Here is a 22,952-nt window from a genome sequence, read left to right on the forward strand (position 1 = left end):
AAAAAGATCTTGGAGTGAGTATAACACCAGGCACATCTCTTGAAGCCCACATCAACCAAATAACTGCTGCAGCATATGGGCGCCTAGCAAACCTCAGAACAGCATTCCGACATCTTAATAAGGAATCGTTCAGGACCCTGTACACCGTGTACGTTAGGCCCATATTGGAGTGCGGCACCAGTTTGGAACCCACACCTAGCCAAGCACGTAAAGAAACTAGAGAAAGTGCAAAGGTTTGCAACAAGATTAGTCCCAGAGCTAAGAGGTATGTCCTACGAGGAGAGGTTAAGGGAAATCAACCTGACGAACCTGGAGGACAGGAGAGTTAGGGGGGACATGATAACGACATACAAAATACTGAGAGGAATTGACAAGGTGGACAAAGACATGATGTTCCAGAGATGGGACACAGCAACAAGGGAACACAGTTGGAAGTTGAAGACACAGATGAATCACAGGGATGTTAGGAAGTATTTCTTCAGCCACAGAGTAGTCAGGAAGTGGAATAGTCTGGGAAACAATGTAGTGGAGGCAGGATCCATACATAGCTTTAAGCAGAGGTATGATAAAGCTCATGGTTCAGGGAGAGTGACCTAGTAGCGACCAGTGAAGAGGCGGGGCCAGGAGCTTGGACTCGACCCCTGCAACCTCAACTAAGTGAGTACACACACACACACTCACAAAGCTACACACACATACACACACACACACACATACACACACACAAAGACACACACACATACACACACACACACACATACACACACACACATACACACACACACACAGACACACACACATACACACACATACACACACACACACACAAAGACACACACACATACACACACACACACACACACACACACACACACACACACACACACACACACACACACACACACACACACACACACACACACACACACACACACACACACACACACACACACACATACACACACACACACAGGGATGTTAGGAAGTATTTCTTCAGTCACAGAGTAGTCAGGAAGTGGAACAGTTTGGGAAGCGATGTAGTGGAGGCAGGAACCATACATAGCTTTAAGCAGAGGTATGATAAAGCTCATGATTCAGGGAGAGTGAACCAGTAGCGACCAGTGAAGAGGCGGGGCCAGGAGCTATGAATCGACCCCTGCAACCACAACTAGGTGAGTACACACACACACACACACACACACACACACACACACACACCCACTGTACACCGTGTATGTCAGGCCCATACTGGAGTATGCAGCACCTGTTTGGAACCCGCACTTGATAAAGCACGTCAAGAAACTAGAGAAAGTACAAAGGTTTGCGACAAGGTTAGTTCCAGAGCTAAGGGGAATGTCCTATGAAGAAAGATTAAGGGAAATCGGCCTGACGACACTGGAGGACAGGAGGGTCAGGGGAGACATGATAACGACATATAAAATACTGCGTGGAATAGACAAGGTGGACAAAGACAGGATGTTCCAGGGAGGGGACACAGAAACAAGAGGCCACAATTGGAAGTTGAAGACACAAATGAGTCAGAGAGATAGTAGGAAGTATTTCTTCAGTCATAGAGTTGTAAGGCAGTGGAATAGCCTAGAAAATGACGTAGTGGAGGCAGGAACCATACACAGTTTTAAGACGAGGTTTGATAAAGCTCATGGAGCGGGGAGAGAGAGGGCCTAGTAGCAACCGGTGAAGAGGCGGGGCCAGGAGCTAGGACTCGACCCCTGCAACCACAAATAGGTGAGTACAAATAGGTGAGTACACAGAGCTAAAACTAAAGACCAGTACCACTGACGTGTATAGTATGCAAAGTCATGGAGAAGATTATCAGGAGGAGAGTGGTGGAACACCTGGAACGGAACAAGATTATAAACAATAACCAGCATGGATTCATGGAAGGAAAATAATGTGTCACAAACCTACTGGAGTTTTATGACAAGGTAACAGAAGTAAAACACGAGAGAGAGGGGTGGGTGGATTGTATTTTCTTGGACTGCAAGAAGGTCTTCGACACAGTTCCTCACAAGAGACTAGTGCATAAGCTAGAGATTCTGGCATGCATAACAAGAAGGGCACTGCAATGGATCAGGGAGGCAACAACGAGTCATGGTACGTGAGGAGGTATCACATTGAGTGCCTGTGATGAGCGGGGTCCCACAGGGGTCAGTCCTAGGACCAGTGCTGTTTCTGGTATATGTGAACGACATGACGGAAGGGATAGACTCAGAAGTGTCCCTGTTTGCAGATGATGTGAAGTTAATGATGAGAATTAAATCAGATGAGGATCAGGCAGGACTACAAAGAGACCTGGACAGACTGGACGCGTGGTCCAGCAACTGCCTCCTCGAATTTAACCCTGCCAAATGCAAAGTCACGAAGATCGGGGAAAGGCAGAGTATAGTCTAGGTGGCCAAAGACTGCAAACCTCACTCAAGGAAAAGGATCTTCGGGTGAGTATAACACCGAGCATGTCTCCGGAAGCACATATCAACCAGATAACTGCTGCAGCATATGGGCGCCTGGCAAACCTGAGAATAGCGTTCCGATACCTCAGTAAGGAATCGTTCAAGACACTGTACACCGTGTACGTCAGGCCCATACTGGAGAATGGAGCACCAGTTTGGAACTCGCACCTGGTCAAGCACGTCAAGAAATTAGAGAAAGTGCTAAGGTTTGCAACAAGGTTAGTACCAGAACTCAGGGGAATGTCCTACGAAGAAAGGTTGAGGGAAATCGGCCTGACGACAGTGGAGGACAGGAGGGTTAGGGAAAACATGATAACGACATAAAAAATACTGCGAGGAATTGACAGGGTGAACAGAGACAGGATGATTTAGATACACAAATAACCCGCACATAGAAGAGAGGAGCTTACGACGACGTTTCGGTCCGACTTGGACCATTTACAAAGTCACACTAACCAGAAGTACGAACGAACGATAGTACAGGTAAGATCCCAAATGGGATGAGCGGGGAAGACGGGACAGATGAAGAATAGTGCTGGAGAGCAGTGTTCTTAGTCGTAGAAATAGAGCCAGGGCTTAACCCAGCAGCGAGGCGATCGTGGGACAGATATTGAGAAGAGAAATTCAGGCTCTTCTGTTGGGACTCCGGTGGGGTGAGCGGGGAGGAAGGGACATGCGAAGATTAGCGCTAGAGAGGAGTGTAGAACTGAGCCATGTCTTAACCCTAAAGCTAAGGCGAACGTGGGTCAGAGAATGGTACCTGTCATAGAAGGTACCTGTCAGTGAATCCAAGGTTATTTGTAAATAGGGTTAGGAGCAGGATCATGCAAGGAGTAGAAAAGGTTGTGTTGGTTTGTGGGTCTGCGAATGTCTTCGTCAAGGAGAGAGGTCCAGTAGTCATGTCGTGTCTCAAGTTTGTCTATCTGTCTGTCACTGAGCGTCTTCCAGTACAGATTCAGCGCAGGGATGTCTAATTGAGCATGGAGAGACTCGCTTGTGGCAAAGTCCTCCCATCTGACATCAAGCACCCAGCCTTGTTCTGGACACGCTGCAGTTTAAATAAGTTTGTTTTAGCTGCAAGAGAGAGGGCTAGAGGAGAGTAAGTTATCAGAGGACGTATTAGGGATTTGTAGAGGTGTAGTTTGGTGCGTTGGGAGGCATGTTTCAGCTTGTAGAGGCCCGCAAGGGCCTTACTAGCTATTGCATGCCTTGAGTGAATGTGTCCGTGTAAACGAAGAAGGTAGTCAAGATTAACGCCAAGGACAGTGACAGATTGTGTGATGGGGATGTAAGTGCGGGTGTCAGCTGTTCTGAGCTCGACAGGTAATGAAGGATCACGTTTCCTGTAGTTAAAATACGTAATGCTGGAGTTAGCTGCATTGGTTTTGATCCTCCATTTTTGTTCCCAGAGACCAGAAGTGGAGCAGGACGACTATATATAGGCAGGAAGAGGTATTGGTGGTGGTAGTAGTAGTAGTAGTAGTAGTAGTAGTAGTGGTGGCAGTAGTAGTAGTAGTGGCAGTAGTGGTAGTGGTGGTAGTGGGGAATTAAGGAGGAGGAGCCAGTCAAATATAAAGAAAGGGGAGCACTGCAAGGCAGCTAGGTGCCCACAGAGGGAGAGCAAGTGCACAGAGGTGGGGGGAAGGGGAAGTGATGAAATAAATAATGAAGGAACAGAAACACGCGACAGAAGAAAGACAAAAAAAGGAAAGAGGAAAGGGGAAGGAGAAGAAGAAATGAGGAATCAGAGATGGGAAACAGCAACAAGGGGTCACAATTGGACGCTGAAGACTCAGATGAATCACAGGGATATTTGGAGGTATTTCTTTAGTCATAGAGTTGTCAGGAAGTGGAATAATCTGGCAAGTGATGTAGTGGAGGCAGGAACCATACATAGCTTTAAGATAATGTTTGATAAGCTCATGAAGCAGAGAGATAAGATAAGATAAGATAAGATTTCGTTCGGATTTTTAACCCCGGAGGGTTAGCCACCCAGGATAACCCAAGAAAGTCAGTGCGTCATCGAGGACTGTCTAACTTATTTCCATTGTGGTCCTTAATCTTGTCCCCCAGGATGCGACTCACACCAGTCCACTAACACCCAGGTACCTACTTGCTGCTAGGTGAACAGGACAACAGGTGTAAGGAAACGTGTCGAAATGTTTCCACCCGCCGGGAATCGAACCCGGGCCCTCCGTGTGTGAAGCGGAAGCTTTAGCCACCAGGCCACCGGGCCTAGTAGCAACCAGTGAAGAGGCGGGTCCTGGAGCTATGAATCGACCCCTGAAACAATAAATAGATGAATACAGCTCACGGACCAGGGAGTGACCTAGTAGACCAGTGAAGAGGTGAGGCCAGGAGCTATGAATCGACCACTACAACCACAATTAGGTGAGTAAACACACACACACACCAGGGCTAGGAGTTATGAATCGACCCATACCACCACAATTAGGTGAGTAAACACACACACACACACACACACACACACACACACACACACACACACACACACCCACACACACACACACACACACACCAGGAGCTCGGACTCGACCCCCGCAACCTCAACTAGGTGAGTACACACCAGAGAAAGTGCAAAGGTTTGCAACAAGACTAGTCCCAGAGCTAAGAGGTATGTCCTACGAGGAGAGGTTAAGGGAAATCAACCTGACGACACTGGAGGACAGGAGAGATAGGGGGGACATGATAACGACATACAAAATACTGAGAGGAATTGACAAGGTGGACAAAGACAGGATGTTCCAGAGATTGGACACAGTAACAAGGGGGCACAGTTGGAAGCTGAAGACACAGATGAATCACAGGGATGTTAGGAAGTATTTCTTCAGCCACAGAGTAGTCAGTAAGTGGAATAGTTTGGGAAGCGATGTAGTGGAGGCAGGATCCATACATAGCTTTAAGCAGAGGTATGATAAAGCTCACGGCTCAGGGAGAGTGACCTAGTAGCGATCAGTGAAGAGGCGGGGCCAGGAGCTCGGACTCGACCCCCGCAACCTCAACTAGGTGAGTACAACTAGGTGAGTACCAGGGCTAGGAGTTGTGAATCGACCCATACCACCACAATTAGGTGAGTAAACACACACACCAGGGCTAGGAGTTATGAATCGACCCATACAACCACAATTAGGTGAGCAAACACACACACACACACCAGGGCTAGGAGTTATGAATCGACCCATACCACCACAATTAGGTGAGTAAACACACACACACACACACACCAGGGCTAGGAGTTGTGAATCGACCCATACAACCACAATTAGGTGAGTAAACACACACACCAGGGCTAGGAGTTATGAATCGACCCATACAACCACAATTAGGTGAGTAAACACACACACACACCAGGGCTAGGAGTTGTGAATCGACCCATACAACCACAATTAGGTGAGTAAACACACATACACACCAGGGCTAGAAGTTATGAATCGACCTATACAACTACAATTAGGTGAGTAAACACACACACACACACACACACACACACACACACACCAGGGCTAGGAGTTGTGAATCGACCCATCCAACCACAATTAGGTGAGTAAACACACATACACACCAGGGCTAGGAGTTATGAATCGACCCATACAACCACAATTAGGTGAGTAAACACACACACACACACACACACCAGGGCTAGGAGTTATGAATCGACCCATACAACCACAATTAGGTGAGTAAACACACACACATGCACCAGGGCTAGGAGTTATGAATCTACCCATACAACCACAATTAGGTGAGTAAACACACACACACACCAGGGCTAGGAGTTATGAATCGACCCATACAACCACAATTAGGTGAGTAAACACACACACACACACCAGGGCTAGGAGTTATGAATCGACCCATACAACCACAATTAGGTGAGTAAACACACACACACGCACCAGGGCTAGGAGTTATGAATCGACCCATACAACCACAATTAGGTGAGTAAACACACACGCACACACACCAGGGCTAGGAGTTATGAATCGACCCATACCACCACAATTAGGTGTATAAACACACACACACACACACCAGGGCAAGGAGTTGTGAATCGACCCATACCACCACAATTAGGTGAGTAAACACACACACCAGGGCTAGGAGTTATGAATCGACCCATACCACCACAATTAGGTGAGTAAACACACACACACACACACACACACACACACACACACACACACACACACACACACACACACACACACACACACACACACCAGGGCTAGGAGTTGTGAATCGACCCATACCACCACAATTAGGTGAGTAAACACACACACCAGGGCTAGGAGTTATGAATCGACCCATACAACCACAATTAGGTGAGTAAACACACACACACACACACACACACCAGGGCTAGGAGTTGTGAATCGACCCATACAACCACAATTAGGTGAGTAAACACACATACACACCAGGGCTAGGAGTTATGAATCGACCCATACAACCACAATTAGGTGAGTAAACACACACACACACACACACACTAGGGCTAGGAGTTGTGAATCGACCCATACAACCACAATTAGGTGAGTAAACACACATACACACCAGGGCTAGAGTTATGAATCGACCCATACAACCACAATTAGGTGAGTAAACACACACACACACCAGGGCTAGGAGTTATGAATCGACCCATACAACCACAATTAGGTGAGTAAACACACACACACACACACACACACCAGGGCTAGGAGTTGTGAATCGACCCATACAACCACAATTAGGTGAGTAAACACACACACACACACACACACACCAGGGCTAGGAGTTGTGAATCGACCCATACAACCACAATTAGGTGAGTAAACACACATACACACCAGGGCTAGGAGTTATGAATCGACCCATACAACCACAATTAGGTGAGTAAACACACACACACACACACACACCAGGGCTAGGAGTTGTGAATCGACCCATACAACCACAATTAGGTGAGTAAACACACATACACACCAGGGCTAGAGTTATGAATCGACCCATACAACCACAATTAGGTGAGTAAACACACATACACACACACCAGGGCTAGGAGTTATGAATCGACCCATACAACCACAATTAGGTGAGTAAACACACACACACGCACCAGGGCTAGGAGTTATGAATCGACCCATACAACCACAATTAGGTGAGTAAACACACACACACACCAGGGCTAGGAGTTATGAATCGACCCATACAACCACAATTAGGTGAGTAAACACACACACACACCAGGGCTAGGAGTTATGAATCGACCCATACAACCACAATTAGGTGAGTAAACACACACACACACACACCAGGGCTAGGAGTTATGAATCGACCCATACAACCACAATTAGGTGAGTAAACACACACACCAGGGCTAGGAGTTATGAATCGACCCATACAACCACAATTAGGTGAGTAAACACACACACACACACACAGCTGAACTTACTATTGTCAATACCAAGGAGGTCCTCAAAGGTCTGACTGATGGGGTTGAAGGAAATAACGTAAGTTCCCAGCAGGTTAATCACTTGCAGGACTATTGCAGCCTTAACGATGCCTTTACTCGAGTCCACAGCCAACAGGACATTATCATTAACATCTATACCCTGTATCACGTACCCTGCTGTAGCCACGGGCAGGTACAACACCAGCAACACTGTAAAAGATAATTTGTGTGTTGACAACTTCTTTACCAGATTTACAAAAAAAGTGACCTTATTATTGTCTGCATAAATAACCCATAACGGTTGTGACCAGATATAAACATGTAAACAGTTCATTACCACTGTAACTTATTACCACTGTAACTTGTTTATTACCACTGTAACTTGTTCATTACCACTGTAACTTTTTTATTACCACTGTAACTTGTTTATTACCACTGTAACTTGTTTATTACCACTGTAACTTGTTCATTACCATTGTAACTTATTACCACTGTAACTTGTTTATTACTACTGTAACTTGTTCATTACCGCTTTAACTTATTACCACTGTAACTTGTTTATTACCACTGTAACTTGTTTATTACTACTGTAACTTGTTCATTACCACTTTAACTTATTACCACTGTAACTTATTACCACTGTAACTTGTTTATTACCACTGCAACTCGTTTATTACCACTGTAACTTATTACCACTGTAACTTGTTTATTACCACTGTAGCTTGTTTATTACCACTGTAACTTGTTCATTACCACTGTAACTTGTTTATTACCACTGTAACTTGTTTATTACCACTGTAACTTGTTTATTACCACTGTAACTTGTTCATTACCATTGTAACTTATTACCACTGTAACTTGTTTATTACTACTGTAACTTGTTCATTACCGCTTTAACTTATTACCACTGTAACTTGTTTATTACCACTGTAACTTGTTTATTACTACTGTAACTTGTTCATTACCACTTTAACTTATTACCACTGTAACTTATTACCACTGTAACTTGTTTATTACCACTGCAACTCGTTTATTACCACTGTAACTTATTACCACTGTAACTTGTTTATTACCACTGTAGCTTGTTTATTACCACTGTAACTTGTTCATTACCACTGTAACTTGTTTATTACCACTGTAACTTGTTTATTACCACTGTAACTTGTTTATTACCACTGTAACTTGTTTATTACCACTGTAACTTATTACCACTGTAACTTATTACTACTGTAACTTGTTCATTACCACTGTAGCTTGTTTATTACCACTGTAACTTGTTTATTACCACTGTAACTTGTTTATTACCACTGTAACTTGTTTATTACTACTGTAACTCGTTTATTACCACTGTAACTTATTACCACTGTAACTTATTACTACTGTAACTTGTTCATTACCACTGTAGCTTGTTTATTACCACTGTAACTTGTTCATTACCACTGTAACTTGTTTATTACCACTGTAACTTATTACCACTGTAACTTATTACTACTGTAACTTGTTCATTACCACTGTAGCTTGTTTATTACCACTGTAACTTGTTCATTACCACTGTAACTTGTTTATTACCACTGTAACTTGTTTATTACCACTGTAACTTGTTTATTACTACTGTAACTCGTTTATTACCACTGTAACTTATTACCACTGTAACTTATTACTACTGTAACTTGTTCATTACCACTGTAGCTTGTTTATTACCACTGTAACTTGTTCATTACCACTGTAACTTGTTTATTACCACTGTAACTTGTTTATTACCACTGTAACTTGTTTATTACCACTGTAGCTTGTTTATTACCACTGTAATTTGTTCATTACCACTGTAACTTGTTTATTACCACTGTAACTTATTACCACTGTAACTTATTACCACTGTAACTCGTTTATTACCACTGTAACTTGTTTATTACCACTGTAACTTGTTCATTACCACTGTAACTTGTTCATTACCACTGTAACTTGTTCATTACCACTGTAACTTGTTCATTACCACTGTAACTTGTTCATTACCACTGTAACTTGTTCATTACCACTGTAACTTGTTCATTACCACTGTAACTTGTTTATTACCACTGTAACTTGTTCATTACCACTGTAACTTGTTTATTACCACTGTAACTTGTTTATTACCACTGTAACTTGTTTATTACCACTGTAACTTGTTTATTACCACTGTAACTTGTTTATTACCACTGTAACTTGTTTATTACCACTGTAACTTGTTTATTACCACTGTAACTTGTTCATTATCACTGTAACTTGTTCAATACCACTGTAACTTGTTCATTACTACTGTAACTTGTTCATTACCACTGTAACTTGTTTATTACCACTGTAACTTGTTCATTACCACTGTAACTTGTTCATTACTACTGAAACTTGTTCATTACCACTGTAACTTGTTTATTACCACTGTAACTTGTTTATTACCACTGTAACTTGTTTATTACCACTGTAACTTGCTTATTACCACTGTAACTTGTTTATTACCACTGTAACTTGTTTATTACCACTGTAACTTGTTTATTACCACTGTAACTTGTTTATTACCACTGTAACTTGTTCATTATCACTGTAACTTGTTCAATACCACTGTAACTTGTTCATTACTACTGTAACTTGTTCATTACCACTGTAACTTGTTTATTACCACTGTAACTTGTTCATTACCACTGTAACTTGTTCATTACCACTGTAACTTGTTTATTACCACTTTAACTTGTTTATTACCACTGTAACTTGTTCATTACCACTGTAACTTGTTTATTACCACTTTAACTTGTTCATTACCACTGTAACTTGTTTATTACCACTTTAACTTGTTTATTACCACTGTAACTTGTTCATTACCACTGTAACTTGTTCATTACCACTGTAACTTGTTCATTACCACTGTAACTTGTTCATTACCACTGTAACTTGTTTATTACCACTTTAACTTGTTTATTACTACTGTAACTTGTTCATTACCACTGTAACTTGTTTATTAGCACTGTAACTTGTTCATTACCACAGTAACTTGTTTATTACCACTGTAACTTGTTCATTACCACTGTAACTTGTTCATTACCACTGTAACTTGTTTATTACCACTGTAACTTGTTTATTACCACTGTAACTTGTTCATTACCACTGTAACTTGTTCGGTTATCAAAGCTTTGTGGCCCAGACCCTGGACCCATTATGCAATTCTGTCATACTTTGACTAGAACTCACACCATGAGTATGGTGTGACTACCATCCACACCATACTCATGGTGTGAGTGGTTATTTGATAAAGCTCCAGGAGCTTTATCAAAGCTCCTGGAGAGCGAAACGTTGCCACACTAAAATGTCACATTAGTTGTTCATTTGTCCTTTTATCTGAACGGGATTTGGGTAAAGAAAGATCTTACCAACGAAAGCCACAACAACGGCTTTGCTGAAGAGTGACCGGTCACCCATGTCGTTCTGGATGGTGGGGAAGACTGAGGCTCCTCCGAAGGCGAAGAGGATGGCACCGAAGCCAAGAGCAAAGGTGTCGACGGTGGGGTTCTGGTAGATGGGGTTCTTGTATGCGTCTGCCTCTAAGATGAGTTCGATAAAGATAACAATACACGCTACTGCTGTGGCGGTTGCTGCTAACACCGACGCTTGCCTGGAAAAAATACGGGGTTGAGCACTTTCCCAAGCATAGGTTAGCTTTAGCGCCATTAGGATTGCAAACAATTCAGTTTGCAGTGTAAACGCCCAGTTGTTAATTCTTATGCCTAACTCAACAAATTTATTATCGTTCTTAACTAGGGAGGTGGCAACAAGAGCAGATGCAGCCCTGCCAGAAGACTCCTGTTTAGATCCATCAGTGTATATAACTTGTGATAACTTATTACTACCAGCTAGGTGAGAAATTTCTTCTTGAGCAGTTGCTCTAACAAGAGATTTAAGGAAGGGATTACTAGCAATGAGCTTCTTGGGAGGGACTTGCAGGTATGTGATATTAAATGAACACATCTTCCATGGAGGGGTGAAATGCTCTTGTTGCCTACAGTGATACAGTTCATGCAGGTTATAAAACTTAATGCAATTGCACGTTTTCACAATCCATTTAGATCTGTGTGTATTTACCTCTAGACACTTGGTAAGATTCACTGTGACAGTGTCTGGTTCGTTTCTCAACATTCTAATACCGAGTACAGTGTTAATTTCAACAATCCTACCACACTACCGTCCACAGGATGGATATGGGGTGCACAATAAACTAGCCACTTCGGTGGCAAAATCTAAAAAAAAAAAAACCAAGGTGAGGAATACTGGGCATGATTCCTTACATCTGCTGACCCTGTTTACCTAGCAGTAAGTAGGTACCTGGGTGCTAGTCATCTTACATCTGCTGTTTCTGGTTACCTAGCACTAAGTAGGTACCTGGGTGCTAGTCACCTTACATCTGCTGTTCCTGGTTACCTAGTACTAAGTAGGTACCTGGTTGCTAGTCACCTTACATCTGCTGTTCCTGTTCACCTAGTGGTAAGTAGGTACCTGGGTATTAGTCACCTTACACCTGCTGTGTCTGATCACCTAGCAGTAAGGAGTACATGAATGGTAAACGTCTGCAATAGAGATACGTATCCAGACGTTGCACATGCCTAATTTTTTAGCAGTAAGTAGGTACCTGGGTGTTAGTCACCTTACACCTAGACATCTAACCTATACTTGAAGCTACTTGTAGAAATAATGAATTATTATTAAAAATAAATGATTCAAACAACCGACAAGGCTGAGGGACTCATTACATCGACTACAGGCTGAGGGACTCATTACATCGACTCCAGGCTGAGGGACTCATTACATCGACTACAGGCTGAGGGACTCATTACATCGACTCCAGGCTGAGGGACTCATTACATCGACTACAGGCTGAGGGACTCATTACATCGACTACAGGCTGAGGGACTCATTACATCGACTCCAGGCTGAGGGACTCATTACATCGACTACAGGCTGAGGGACTCATTACATCGACTACAGGCTGAGGGACTCATTACATCGACTCCAGGCTGAGGGACTCATTACATCGACTACAGGCTGAGGGACTCATTACATCGACTACAGGCTGAGGGGCTCATTACATCGACTCCAGGCTGAGGGACTCATTACATCGACTACAGGCTGAGGGACTCATTACATCGACTACAGGCTGAGGGACTCATTACATCGACTCCAGGCTGAGGGACTCATTACATCGACTACAGGCTGAGGGACTCATTACATCGACTACAGGCTGAGGGACTCATTACATCGACTACAGGCTGAGGGACTCATTACATCGACTACAGGCTGAGGGACTCATTACATCGACTACAGGCTGAGGGACTCATTACATCGACTCCAGGCTGAGGGACTCATTACATCGACTATAGGCTGAGGGACTCATTACATCGACTCCAGGCTGAGGGACTCATTACATCGACTCCAGGCTGAGGGACTCATTACATCGACTCCAGGCTGAGGGACTCATTACATCGACTCCAGGCTGAGGGACTCATTACATCGACTCCAGGCTGAGGGACTCATTACATCGACTCCAGGCTGAGGGACTCATTACATCGACTCCAGGCTGAGGGACTCATTACATCGACTCCAGGCTGAGGGACTCATTACATCGACTCCAGGCTGAGGGACTCATTACATCGACTCCAGGCTGAGGGACTCATTACATCGACTCCAGGCTGAGGGACTCATTACATCGACTCCAGGCTGAGGGACTCATTACATCGACTCCAGGCTGAGGGACTCATTACATCGACTCCAGGCTGAGGGACTCATTACATCGACTCCAGGCTGAGGGACTCATTACATCGACTCCAGGCTGAGGGACTCATTACATCGACTCCAGGCTGAGGGACTCATTACATCGACTCCAGGCTGAGGGACTCATTACATCGACTCCAGGCTGAGGGACTCATTACATCGACTCCAGGCTGAGGGACTCACCACCTTAAATACTTTTCCTGCAATGTTGATAGACTGATTACATCTTTATTTCACTAACACACTTGCTGTCTCTGTATCTGACTGAAGAAGTCTACTGGTGGGATGGCCCGATGGCTAAAGCTCCGGCTTCACACGCGGAGGGCCCGGGTTCGATTCCCGACGGGTGGAAACATTTCGACACGTTTCCTTACACCTGTTGTCCTGTTCACCTAGCAGCAAATAGGTACCTGGGTATTAGTCGACTGGTGTGGGTGGCATCCTGGGGGACAAGATTAAGGACCCCAATGGAAATAAGTTAGACAGTCCTCGATGACGCACTGACTTTCTTGGGTTACCCTGGCTGGCTAACCCTCCGGGGTTAAAAATCCGAACGAAACCTTATCTTATCTTATCAATAACGATACCCAACTGTTGCACATGTGTCTTAATCTTCAACTATTCGGTATTTTATACCATTTTCAACATATTATCTTGTAAAAAAAGACACATAAGAATAGAGATAAGCTGCAGCAGGTCCACTGACTCACATTTGCTAAGTTCTTCTCAAACACAACCCTGTACCATTCAAATTTTTCTCCAGCCTACTCTCTGAGCTCCACAAGGTTCAAGCTTCAGTAAGAATAAATTTGAACATTAAAATGGTATAAAATACCGACAGGTTGTTAGGTAAGACACATATGCAACAGTTAGGTATCTTTATTGTGAAACGTTTCGCCTACACAGTAGGCTTCTTCAGTCGAGTACAGAAAAGTTGATAGAAGCAGAAGATACTTGAAGACGATGTAATCAGTCCATCACCCTTAAAGTTTTGAGGTGGTCAGTCCCTCAGTCTGGAGAAGAGCATTGTTCCGTTGTCTGAAACAATATTGTTCCATAGTCACTTCAACTCCATATTGTTTCAGACAACGGAACAATACTCTTCTCCAGACTGAGGGACTGACCACCTCAAAACTTCAAGGGTGATGGACTGATTACATCGTCTTCAAGTATCTTCTGCTTCTATCAACTTTTCTGTACTCGACTGATGAAGCCTACTGTGTATACCTGGAGTTTACCTGGAGAGAGTTCCGGGGGTCAACGCCCCCGCGGCCCGGTCTGTGACCAGGCCTCCTGGTGGATCAGAGCCTGATCAACCAGGCTGTTGCTGCTGGCTGCACGCAAACCAACGTACGAGCCACAGCCCGGCTGATCAGGAACTGACTTTAGGTGCTTGTCCAGTGCCAGCTTGAAGACTGCCAGGGGTCTGTTGGTAATCCCCCTTATGTGTGCTGGGAGGCAGTTGAACAGTCTCGGGCCCCTGACACTTATTGTATGGTCTCTTAACGTGCTAGTGACACCCCTGCTTTTCATTGGGGGGATGGTGCATCGTCTGCCAAGTCTTTTGCTTTCGTAGTGAGTGATTTTCGTGTGCAAGTTCGGTACTAGTCCCTCTAGAATTTTCCAGGTGTATATAATCATGTATCTCTCCCGCCTGCGTTCCAGGGAATACAGGTTTAGGAACCTCAAGCGCTCCCAGTAATTGAGGTGTTTTATCTCCATTATGCGCGCCGTGAAAGTTCTCTGTACATTTTCTAGGTCGGCAATTTCACCTGCCTTGAAAGGTGCTGTTAGAGTGCAGCAATATTCCAGCCTAGATAGAACAAGTGACCTGAAGAGTGTCATCATGGGCTTGGCCTCCCTAGTTTTGAAGGTTCTCATTATCCATCCTGTCATTTTTCTAGCAGATGCGATTGATACAATGTTATGGTCCTTGAAGGTGAGATCCTCCGACATGATCACTCCCAGGTCTTTGACGTTGGTGTTTCGCTCTATTTTGTGGCCAGAATTTGTTTTGTACTCTGATGAAGATTTAATTTCCTCATGTTTACCATATCTGAGTAATTGAAATTTCTCATCGTTGAACTTCATATTGTTTTCTGCAGCCCACTGAAAGATTTGGTTGATGTCCGCCTGGAGCCTTGCAGTGTCTGCAATGTCCGCCTGGAGCCTTGCAGTGTCTGCAATGTCTGCCTGGAGCCTTGCAGTGTCTGCAATGTCTGCCTGGAGCCTTGCAGTGTCTGCAATGTCTGCCTGGAGCCTTGCAGTGTCTGCAATATCTGCCTGGAGCCTTGCAGTGTCTGCAATGTCTGCCTGGAGCCTTGCAGTGTCTGCAATGTCTGCCTGGAGCCTTGCAGTGTCTGCAATGTCTGCCTGGAGCCTTGCAGTGTCTGCAATGTCTGCCTGGAGCCTTGCAGTGTCTGCAATGTCTGCCTGGAGCCTTGCAGTGTCTGCAATGTCTGCCTGGAGCCTTGCAGTGTCTGCAATGTCTGCCTGGAGCCTTGCAGTGTCTGCAATGTCTGCCTGGAGCCTTGCAGTGTCTGCAATGGAAGACACTGTCATGCAGATTCGGGTGTCATCTGCAAAGGAAGACACGGTGCTGTGGCTGACATCCTTGTCTATGTCGGATATGAGGCGAAACGTTTCGAAATAGATACCTAACTGTTGCATATATGTCTTACCTGAACAAGATTAAATTTGTCATTGGGATAACATTTGGCTCCAAACATTTTCAAGTTTTAACAAAGCCCTGTACAGTGAAATGTTGTTTCAATTAGTTTTTTTTTTTTTTAAAGATTCGCCGGTATTCTCCCGGCCCGAGCCTTGTCCAAGTGGTGGCCCGGCCTTGGCTCCCTCTTTAGGGAGTGTCTGAGACCTAAGTCTCCCATGGGAGGAGGTACAAGTACCTCCTCATCTTTGGGACCAACTGTCCCCAGGCCTAGCCACAAGCTAGGCCTCTCTGGTCCGCCATCCCCGCCACAAGGGGGCTAATGGGAATGACAGTCTTATGAGCTAAAGGCTCGGGCTCAGGCACCTACCCTACCTTCTAGTAGAAGGGTTAGGCATGGTGTCGATGTTGATTCCAATTAGTTTGTTCTTCACTCCCTCTCCTTGTTATGGTTTATAGGGCCACTGACCGCTTGCACCGTACTTATGTTGCGGATTATAGGGCCACTGACAGTTTACACCAGGAAATCCCGTCTACCAGTGAGCCAAGAAGAGTACCCAGAAGGAGAACGTAGAATATAACTTTGGTATAACTGTGTCTAGCATTAGGAATAATATTAGGAGAGAAGTAAATAATGAAAATGATTGTTATAGGAATGCAGTTAGAAGCCTGAGTAGATCTATAACCCACTATGATAACATGAACGTAGATAAGTATGTTTATGGAGCAACTTGCAATGTGAACACTGACTGATGTTGTAGTGGCCAGGCTTAGGCTTGGTTACAAGTACTGACTGATGTTGTAGTGGCCAGACTTAGGCTTGGTTACAAGTACTGACTGATGTTGTAGTGGCCAGACTTAGGCTTGGTTACAAGTACTGACTGATGTTGTAGTGGTCAGACTTAGGCTTGGTTACAAGTACTGACTGATGTTGTAGTGGCCAGGCTTAGGCTTGGTTACAAGTACTGACTGATGTTGTAGTGGCCAGGCTTAGGCTTGGTTACAAGTACTGACTGATGTTGTAGTGGCCAGGCTTAGGCTTGGTTACAAGTACTGACTGATGTTGTAGTGGTCAGGCTTAGGCTTGGTTACAAGTACTGACTGATGTTGCAGTGGCCAGGCTTAGGCTTGGTTACAAGTACTGACTGATGTTGTAGTGGCCAGGCTTAGGCTTGGTTATAAGTACTGACTGATGTTGTAGTGGCCAGGCTTAGGCTTGGTTACAAGTACTGACTGATGTTGTAGTGGCCAGGCTTAGGCTTGGTTACAAGTACTGACTGATGTTGTAGTGGTCAGGCTTAGGCTTGGTTACAAGTACTGACTGATGTTGCAGTGGCCAGGCTTAGGCTTGGTTACAAGTACTGACTGATGTTGTAGTGGCCAGACTTAGGCTTGGTTACAAGTACTGACTGATGTTGTAGTGGCCAGGCTTAGGCTTGGTTACAAGTACTGACTGATGTTGTAGTGGCCAGACTTAGGCTTGGTTACAAGTACTGACTGATGTTGTAGTGGCCAGGCTTAGGCTTGGTTACAAGTACTGACTGATGTTGTAGTGGCCAGACTTAGGCTTGGTTACAAGTACTGACTGATGTTGTAGTGGCCAGGCTTATGCTTGGTTACAAGTACTGACTGATGTTGTAGTGGCCAGGCTTAGGCTTGGTTACAAGTACTGACTGATGTTGTAGTGGCCAGGCTTAGGCTTGGTTACAAGTACTGACTGATGTTGTAGTGGCCAGGCTTAGGCTTGGTTACAAGTACTGACTGATGTTGTAGTGGCCAGGCTTAGGCTTGGTTACAAGTACTGACTGATGTTGTAGTGGCCAGGCTTAGGCTTGGTTACAAGTACTGACTGATGTAGTGGCCAGGCTTAGGCTTGGTTACAAGTACTGACTGATGTTGTAGTGGCCAGGCTTAGGCTTGGTTACAAGTACTGACTGATGTTGTAGTGGTCAGGCTTAGGCTTGGTTACAAGTACTGACTGATGTTGTAGTGGCCAGGCTTAGGCTTACCTGGAGTTTACCTGGAGAGAGTTTCGGGGGTCAACGCCCCCGCGGCCCGGTCTGTGACCAGGCCTCCTGGTGGATCAGCGCCTGATCAACCAGGCTGTTGCTGCTGGCTGCACGCAAACCAACGTACGAGCCACAGCCCGGCTGATCAGGAACTGACTTTAGGTGCTTGTCCAGTGCCAGCTTGAAGACTGCCAGGGGTCTGTTGGTAATCCCCCTTATGTGTGCTGGCTTGGTTACAAGTACTGACTGATGTTGTAGTGGCCAGACTTAGGCTTGGTTACAAGTACTGACTGATGTTGTAGTGGCCAGGTTTAGGCTTGGTTATAAGTACTGACTGATGTTGTAGTGGCCAGACTTAGACTTGGTTACAAGTACTGACTGATGCTGTAGTGGCCAGGCTTAGGCTTGGTTACAAGTACTGACTGATGTTGTAGTGGCCAGGCTTAGGCTTGGTTACAAGTACTGACTGATGTTGTAGTGGCCAGACTTAGGCTTGGTTACAAGTACTTCTGGCAGTTTGGGAGACACACAGATGATGATCAAACTAAATGTAAATTATGTGATCAGGCATATGGTCACTCTCTTGAACACTATGTGCTTAATTGTCCACTTATTGAGGAATACAGAGACAGACAGTATAATAACCTATGTGACATGTCAATATATCTTATTAATGAAAATAAGATACCAGATATACTAAGCAAATTTCCTAAATTTGCTTGTAACAGATAAGTGAACTATAGATATGTAGATATAAATCCATATGTATTCCTGTTAACACTTTGGGGCCTAGTTCCTAGGCCTTTTGTGTATCCATATGCTCTCGCGCTACCGTCCACAGGATGGATGTGGGATGCACAATAAACTAGCCACTTCGGTGGCAAAATCTAAATCTCTTCGTCTGCTACACGTCCCTCACCACCTGATGCCAGTATATAAGCACCAGCTTTCTTGCCTGTGTTTCAGACTCTTCAAGACTAGGGTGCTTTTCACCAACTCCAAGGTTGAGGGACTGATTACCTCACCTTTTGTATACAGTTCTACTGTCTTCCATTTATGTCTTTGAATTTGTACTGATCAAGCTACTGGTTGACGAAACGTCTACAGTAAAGATACCCAGATGTTGCACATCTGTCTAATTTTCGGCTTATATCGTACTTCTAGTGTTGTGGATTATAGAGCCACTGACAGCTTACATCAGACATCTCGTATTGTGGATTATAAGGACATTGACGCTTACGTACTATCTTCTTGTGGTTAGTAGGGTCACTGACAGCTTACACAGTGTTGAGTATTATATGGCCACTGGCGGTTTACGCCACTTACTACTGTGCAATCTACATCTACAGGGCCTTAAACTCTAATATTAACCTTGACCTAAAACGCTTTCTTGATAGTTGTGACAGAACCCACAGGCACAACACCAGACACAAACATCTCTATGACATTCCCCGTGTCCGACTAAACCTTTACCAAAATTCAATGTATGTCAAAGGCCCTAAAATCTGGAACACCCTACCTGAGAACTCTAGAACTGCAGACACATTCATCACCTTCAAAACTACCATTAGAAAACATCTTATCTCCCTGATACACCCCGTCAACTAACTACACGAATACCACCTGGTGGTTCACACTTACACTCACTCACTCATTTGACCATAAACAGAAATATTAATCTCAATCTTAAAATAATAAATCCTGTGATACTCCAATACTGAAACTATGTACTGTGCCAAAACAAAAGCATTCACATTGCTAAACTCACAAACTAGTATTTAGTCACTTAGCCATAATACCAACTTACCTCATTTTGTAATATTTTACAATTAAGAATAAAACTAAGTCTGCCCGAAATGCCTAGTCATGCTAAGCGTTCTAGTGGTACACTCTGTAATGCCCAGCCATGCTAGGTGTTCTAGTGGTACACTCTGTAATGCCCAGCCATGCTAGGTGTTCTAGTGGTACACTGTAATGCCTAGCCATGCTAGGTGTTCCAGTGGTACACTCTGTAATGCCTAGCCATGCTAGGTGTTCTAGTGGTACACTCTGTAATCATTATTTTACTACATGTAAACCACACAATAACCAAATTTTTGTAAACTCAACATTGTAATCCTTATAGAGAATAAACTTTGAATTTGAATTTGAATTTGAATATCGAGCTCTTCACTATCATCGCCAGTACGATGTTTTCAGCTACGACAGAAAGCTTTTGTTCCCTTAACTTAACAGGTGCCTTTTGTTCCCTTAACCTACCAGAAGTCCTTGGGAGTTCCCAGCCAGGTGAGTGGCAGTAAGAGAACAGCAGTGATCAAGACCCACTCGCAGAGGGAGACTTGTACCACGAGTTGGTTCATGAAGGAGGCAACAAGAATGAGAAAGACAATGGTTCCTCCCAGTAAGGTGGTCAACATGCATACCAGGACCAGACGTCTGTAGGAATGGACAAAACTTTTATGATGGATGCGTGGAACATTAAGGCAAAGAAGAAGAGAAGTGGGAGAAACAATTGAATGAGAAAGAGAAGTTAATCAATTATTATTCAATTTTATTCATGATTTCAAGTATTTATTGTCTCACTAAATATAGTGAAAAAATAATTTATAATCACATGGGTGTTTAAAAATAAGCAACTTGCCCGAAATGCTCTGTATAACCATGGGCTTTCTACACAAGAACATTAGAATGGAGGAATACTATAATAGGCCTACTGGCCCATATTAGGCACGTCCTTAGACCCGCATTATCAAGTATCACCCCGTTCTGTATTAACAATGTATCATGTAAAACCAAACTTTGAATTGAAATTTGAAGTGGAAATAATATCTTAAAAAGGTGAAGTTAAAGGTCAAAGGCCAGGGGAAGTCAAAGGTCAGGGGAAGTCAAACGTCAGGGGAAGTCAAAGGTCAGGGGAAGTCAAACGTCAGGGGAAGTCAAAGGCCAGGGGAAGTCAAAGGTCAGGGGAAGTCAAACGTCAGGGGAAGTCAAAGGCCAGGGGAAGTCAAAGGTCAGGGGAAGTCAAAGGTCAGGGGAAGTCAAAGGTCAGGGGAAGTCAAAGGTCAGGGGAAGTCAAAGGTCAGGGGAAGTCAAAGGCCAGGGGAAGTCAAAGGTCAGGGGAAGTCAAAGGTCAGGGGAAGTCAAAGGTCAGGGAAAGTCAAAGGTCAGGGGAAGTCAAAGGTCAGGGGAAGTCAAAGGTCAGGGGAAGTCAAAGGTCAGGGGAAGTCAAAGGTCAGGGAAAGTCAAAGGTCAGGGGAAGTCAAAGGTCAGGGGAAGTCAAAGGTCAGGGGAAGTCAAAGGTCAGGGGAAGTCAAAGGTCAGGGGAAGTCAAAGGTCAGGGGAAGTCAAAGGTCAGGGGAAGTCAAAGGTCAGAGGAAGTCAAAGGTCAGGGAAAGTCAAAGGTCAAGGGAAGTCAAAGGCCAGGGGAAGTCAAAGGTCAGGGGAAGTCAAAGGTCAGGGAAAGTCAAAGGTCAGGGGAAGTCAAAGGTCATGGGAAGTCAAAGGTCAGGGGAAGTCAAAGGTCAGGCACTTCTATAGACATTTGACTGGTAATTGTGGCTTACAGGGTCACGTAAGCCGAAACCAAAGCCTGTTAAGGAACTCTTGGCATCATGAAACCAAATTCGGTTAACGAGCTCGTTGTTTTGAAAGTGAACCCGGGTAGTGGACTCGTGATCTCGGTACTGAATCCGGTTAAGAGGCTCGTGGCTTGAAACCACAACCGGTTGTGGAAACTATAATTCTCAGTTAAGGGAACCGTACACTTTTAAAAGTGGTATAAACCGCCTGAATGAGCATCGAAATGCCTCTAACAGAGACGATGTAAGGTACGCCTGTGTCCTCCACAGAGACTCAACGGGGCATTTGATGAACTGGAACGAGGCACAACTCGTTCTCACCGAACCAGACCTCAGACGCCGACGGTGCCTAGAAGCCTCACTAATCACCGTCACCGACACTATAGAACGCAACACTGGAAACTACAAAATTTCAAAAACATTGGCATACATGATACTTAAGCAGCACCAACCCAACAACACAGGAGTCACATGATTTCATCGTCTACCCGTCCTCATCATAGACAGAGGTTGTTTTGATAAGGACCTGCCTCGCATGGGCCAGTAGGCCTTCTACAGTGTTCCTCCATTCTTATGTTCTTATGACATTCCTCAGGTCACGTGCGTCACATCTCACTCTCCGCCTATATATATAATGTCTTTCTACCTCTGTATGTTAGAAGTGATCAAGGTCCCAGGACCGAAACGTTTTCTAATAAATATGTTATAGTGTTTGCTTACGTGTCTTTCTAAACCAACTTTTAAAAGTGAACCCGTGGGAAATTAAATCTTTTTAAGAGACTCATAAACTTTAGAAACCGAACTTAGTTACCTGGAGTTTACCTGGAGAGAGTTTCGGGGGTCAACGCCCCCGCGGCCCGGTCTGTGACCAGGCCTCCTGGTGGATCAGAGCCTGATCAACCAGGCTGTTGCTGCTGGCTGCACGCAAACCAACGTACGAGCCACAGCCCGGCTGATCAGGAACTGACTTTAGGTGCTTGT

General features: G+C 44.5%; 1 protein-coding gene across 2 annotated transcripts in view; it reads right to left on the bottom strand.

Annotated features, from left to right (window-relative positions):
• Window positions 1–22,952, bottom strand: part of LOC128697303 (uncharacterized) — a 69,682-nt gene that overhangs the window by 7,665 nt on the left and 39,065 nt on the right. The window contains exons 4-6 of one of the 2 annotated variants that reach the window (XM_053788935.2): window positions 20,653–20,829; window positions 11,325–11,566; window positions 7,927–8,136 (exon numbers count right to left, since the gene is read on the bottom strand). In XM_053788935.2, coding sequence (XP_053644910.2) covers window positions 7,927–8,136; window positions 11,325–11,566; window positions 20,653–20,829 — 629 coding nt within the window. The remainder of the gene's footprint in view (window positions 1–7,926; window positions 8,137–11,324; window positions 11,567–20,652; window positions 20,830–22,952) is intronic. The other variant, XM_070104161.1, reaches the window with a different exon arrangement.

Source organism: Cherax quadricarinatus, chromosome 89 (genome assembly GCF_038502225.1).
Source record: "Cherax quadricarinatus isolate ZL_2023a chromosome 89, ASM3850222v1, whole genome shotgun sequence".
Classification (NCBI taxonomy): Eukaryota; Metazoa; Arthropoda; class Malacostraca; order Decapoda; family Parastacidae; genus Cherax; species Cherax quadricarinatus.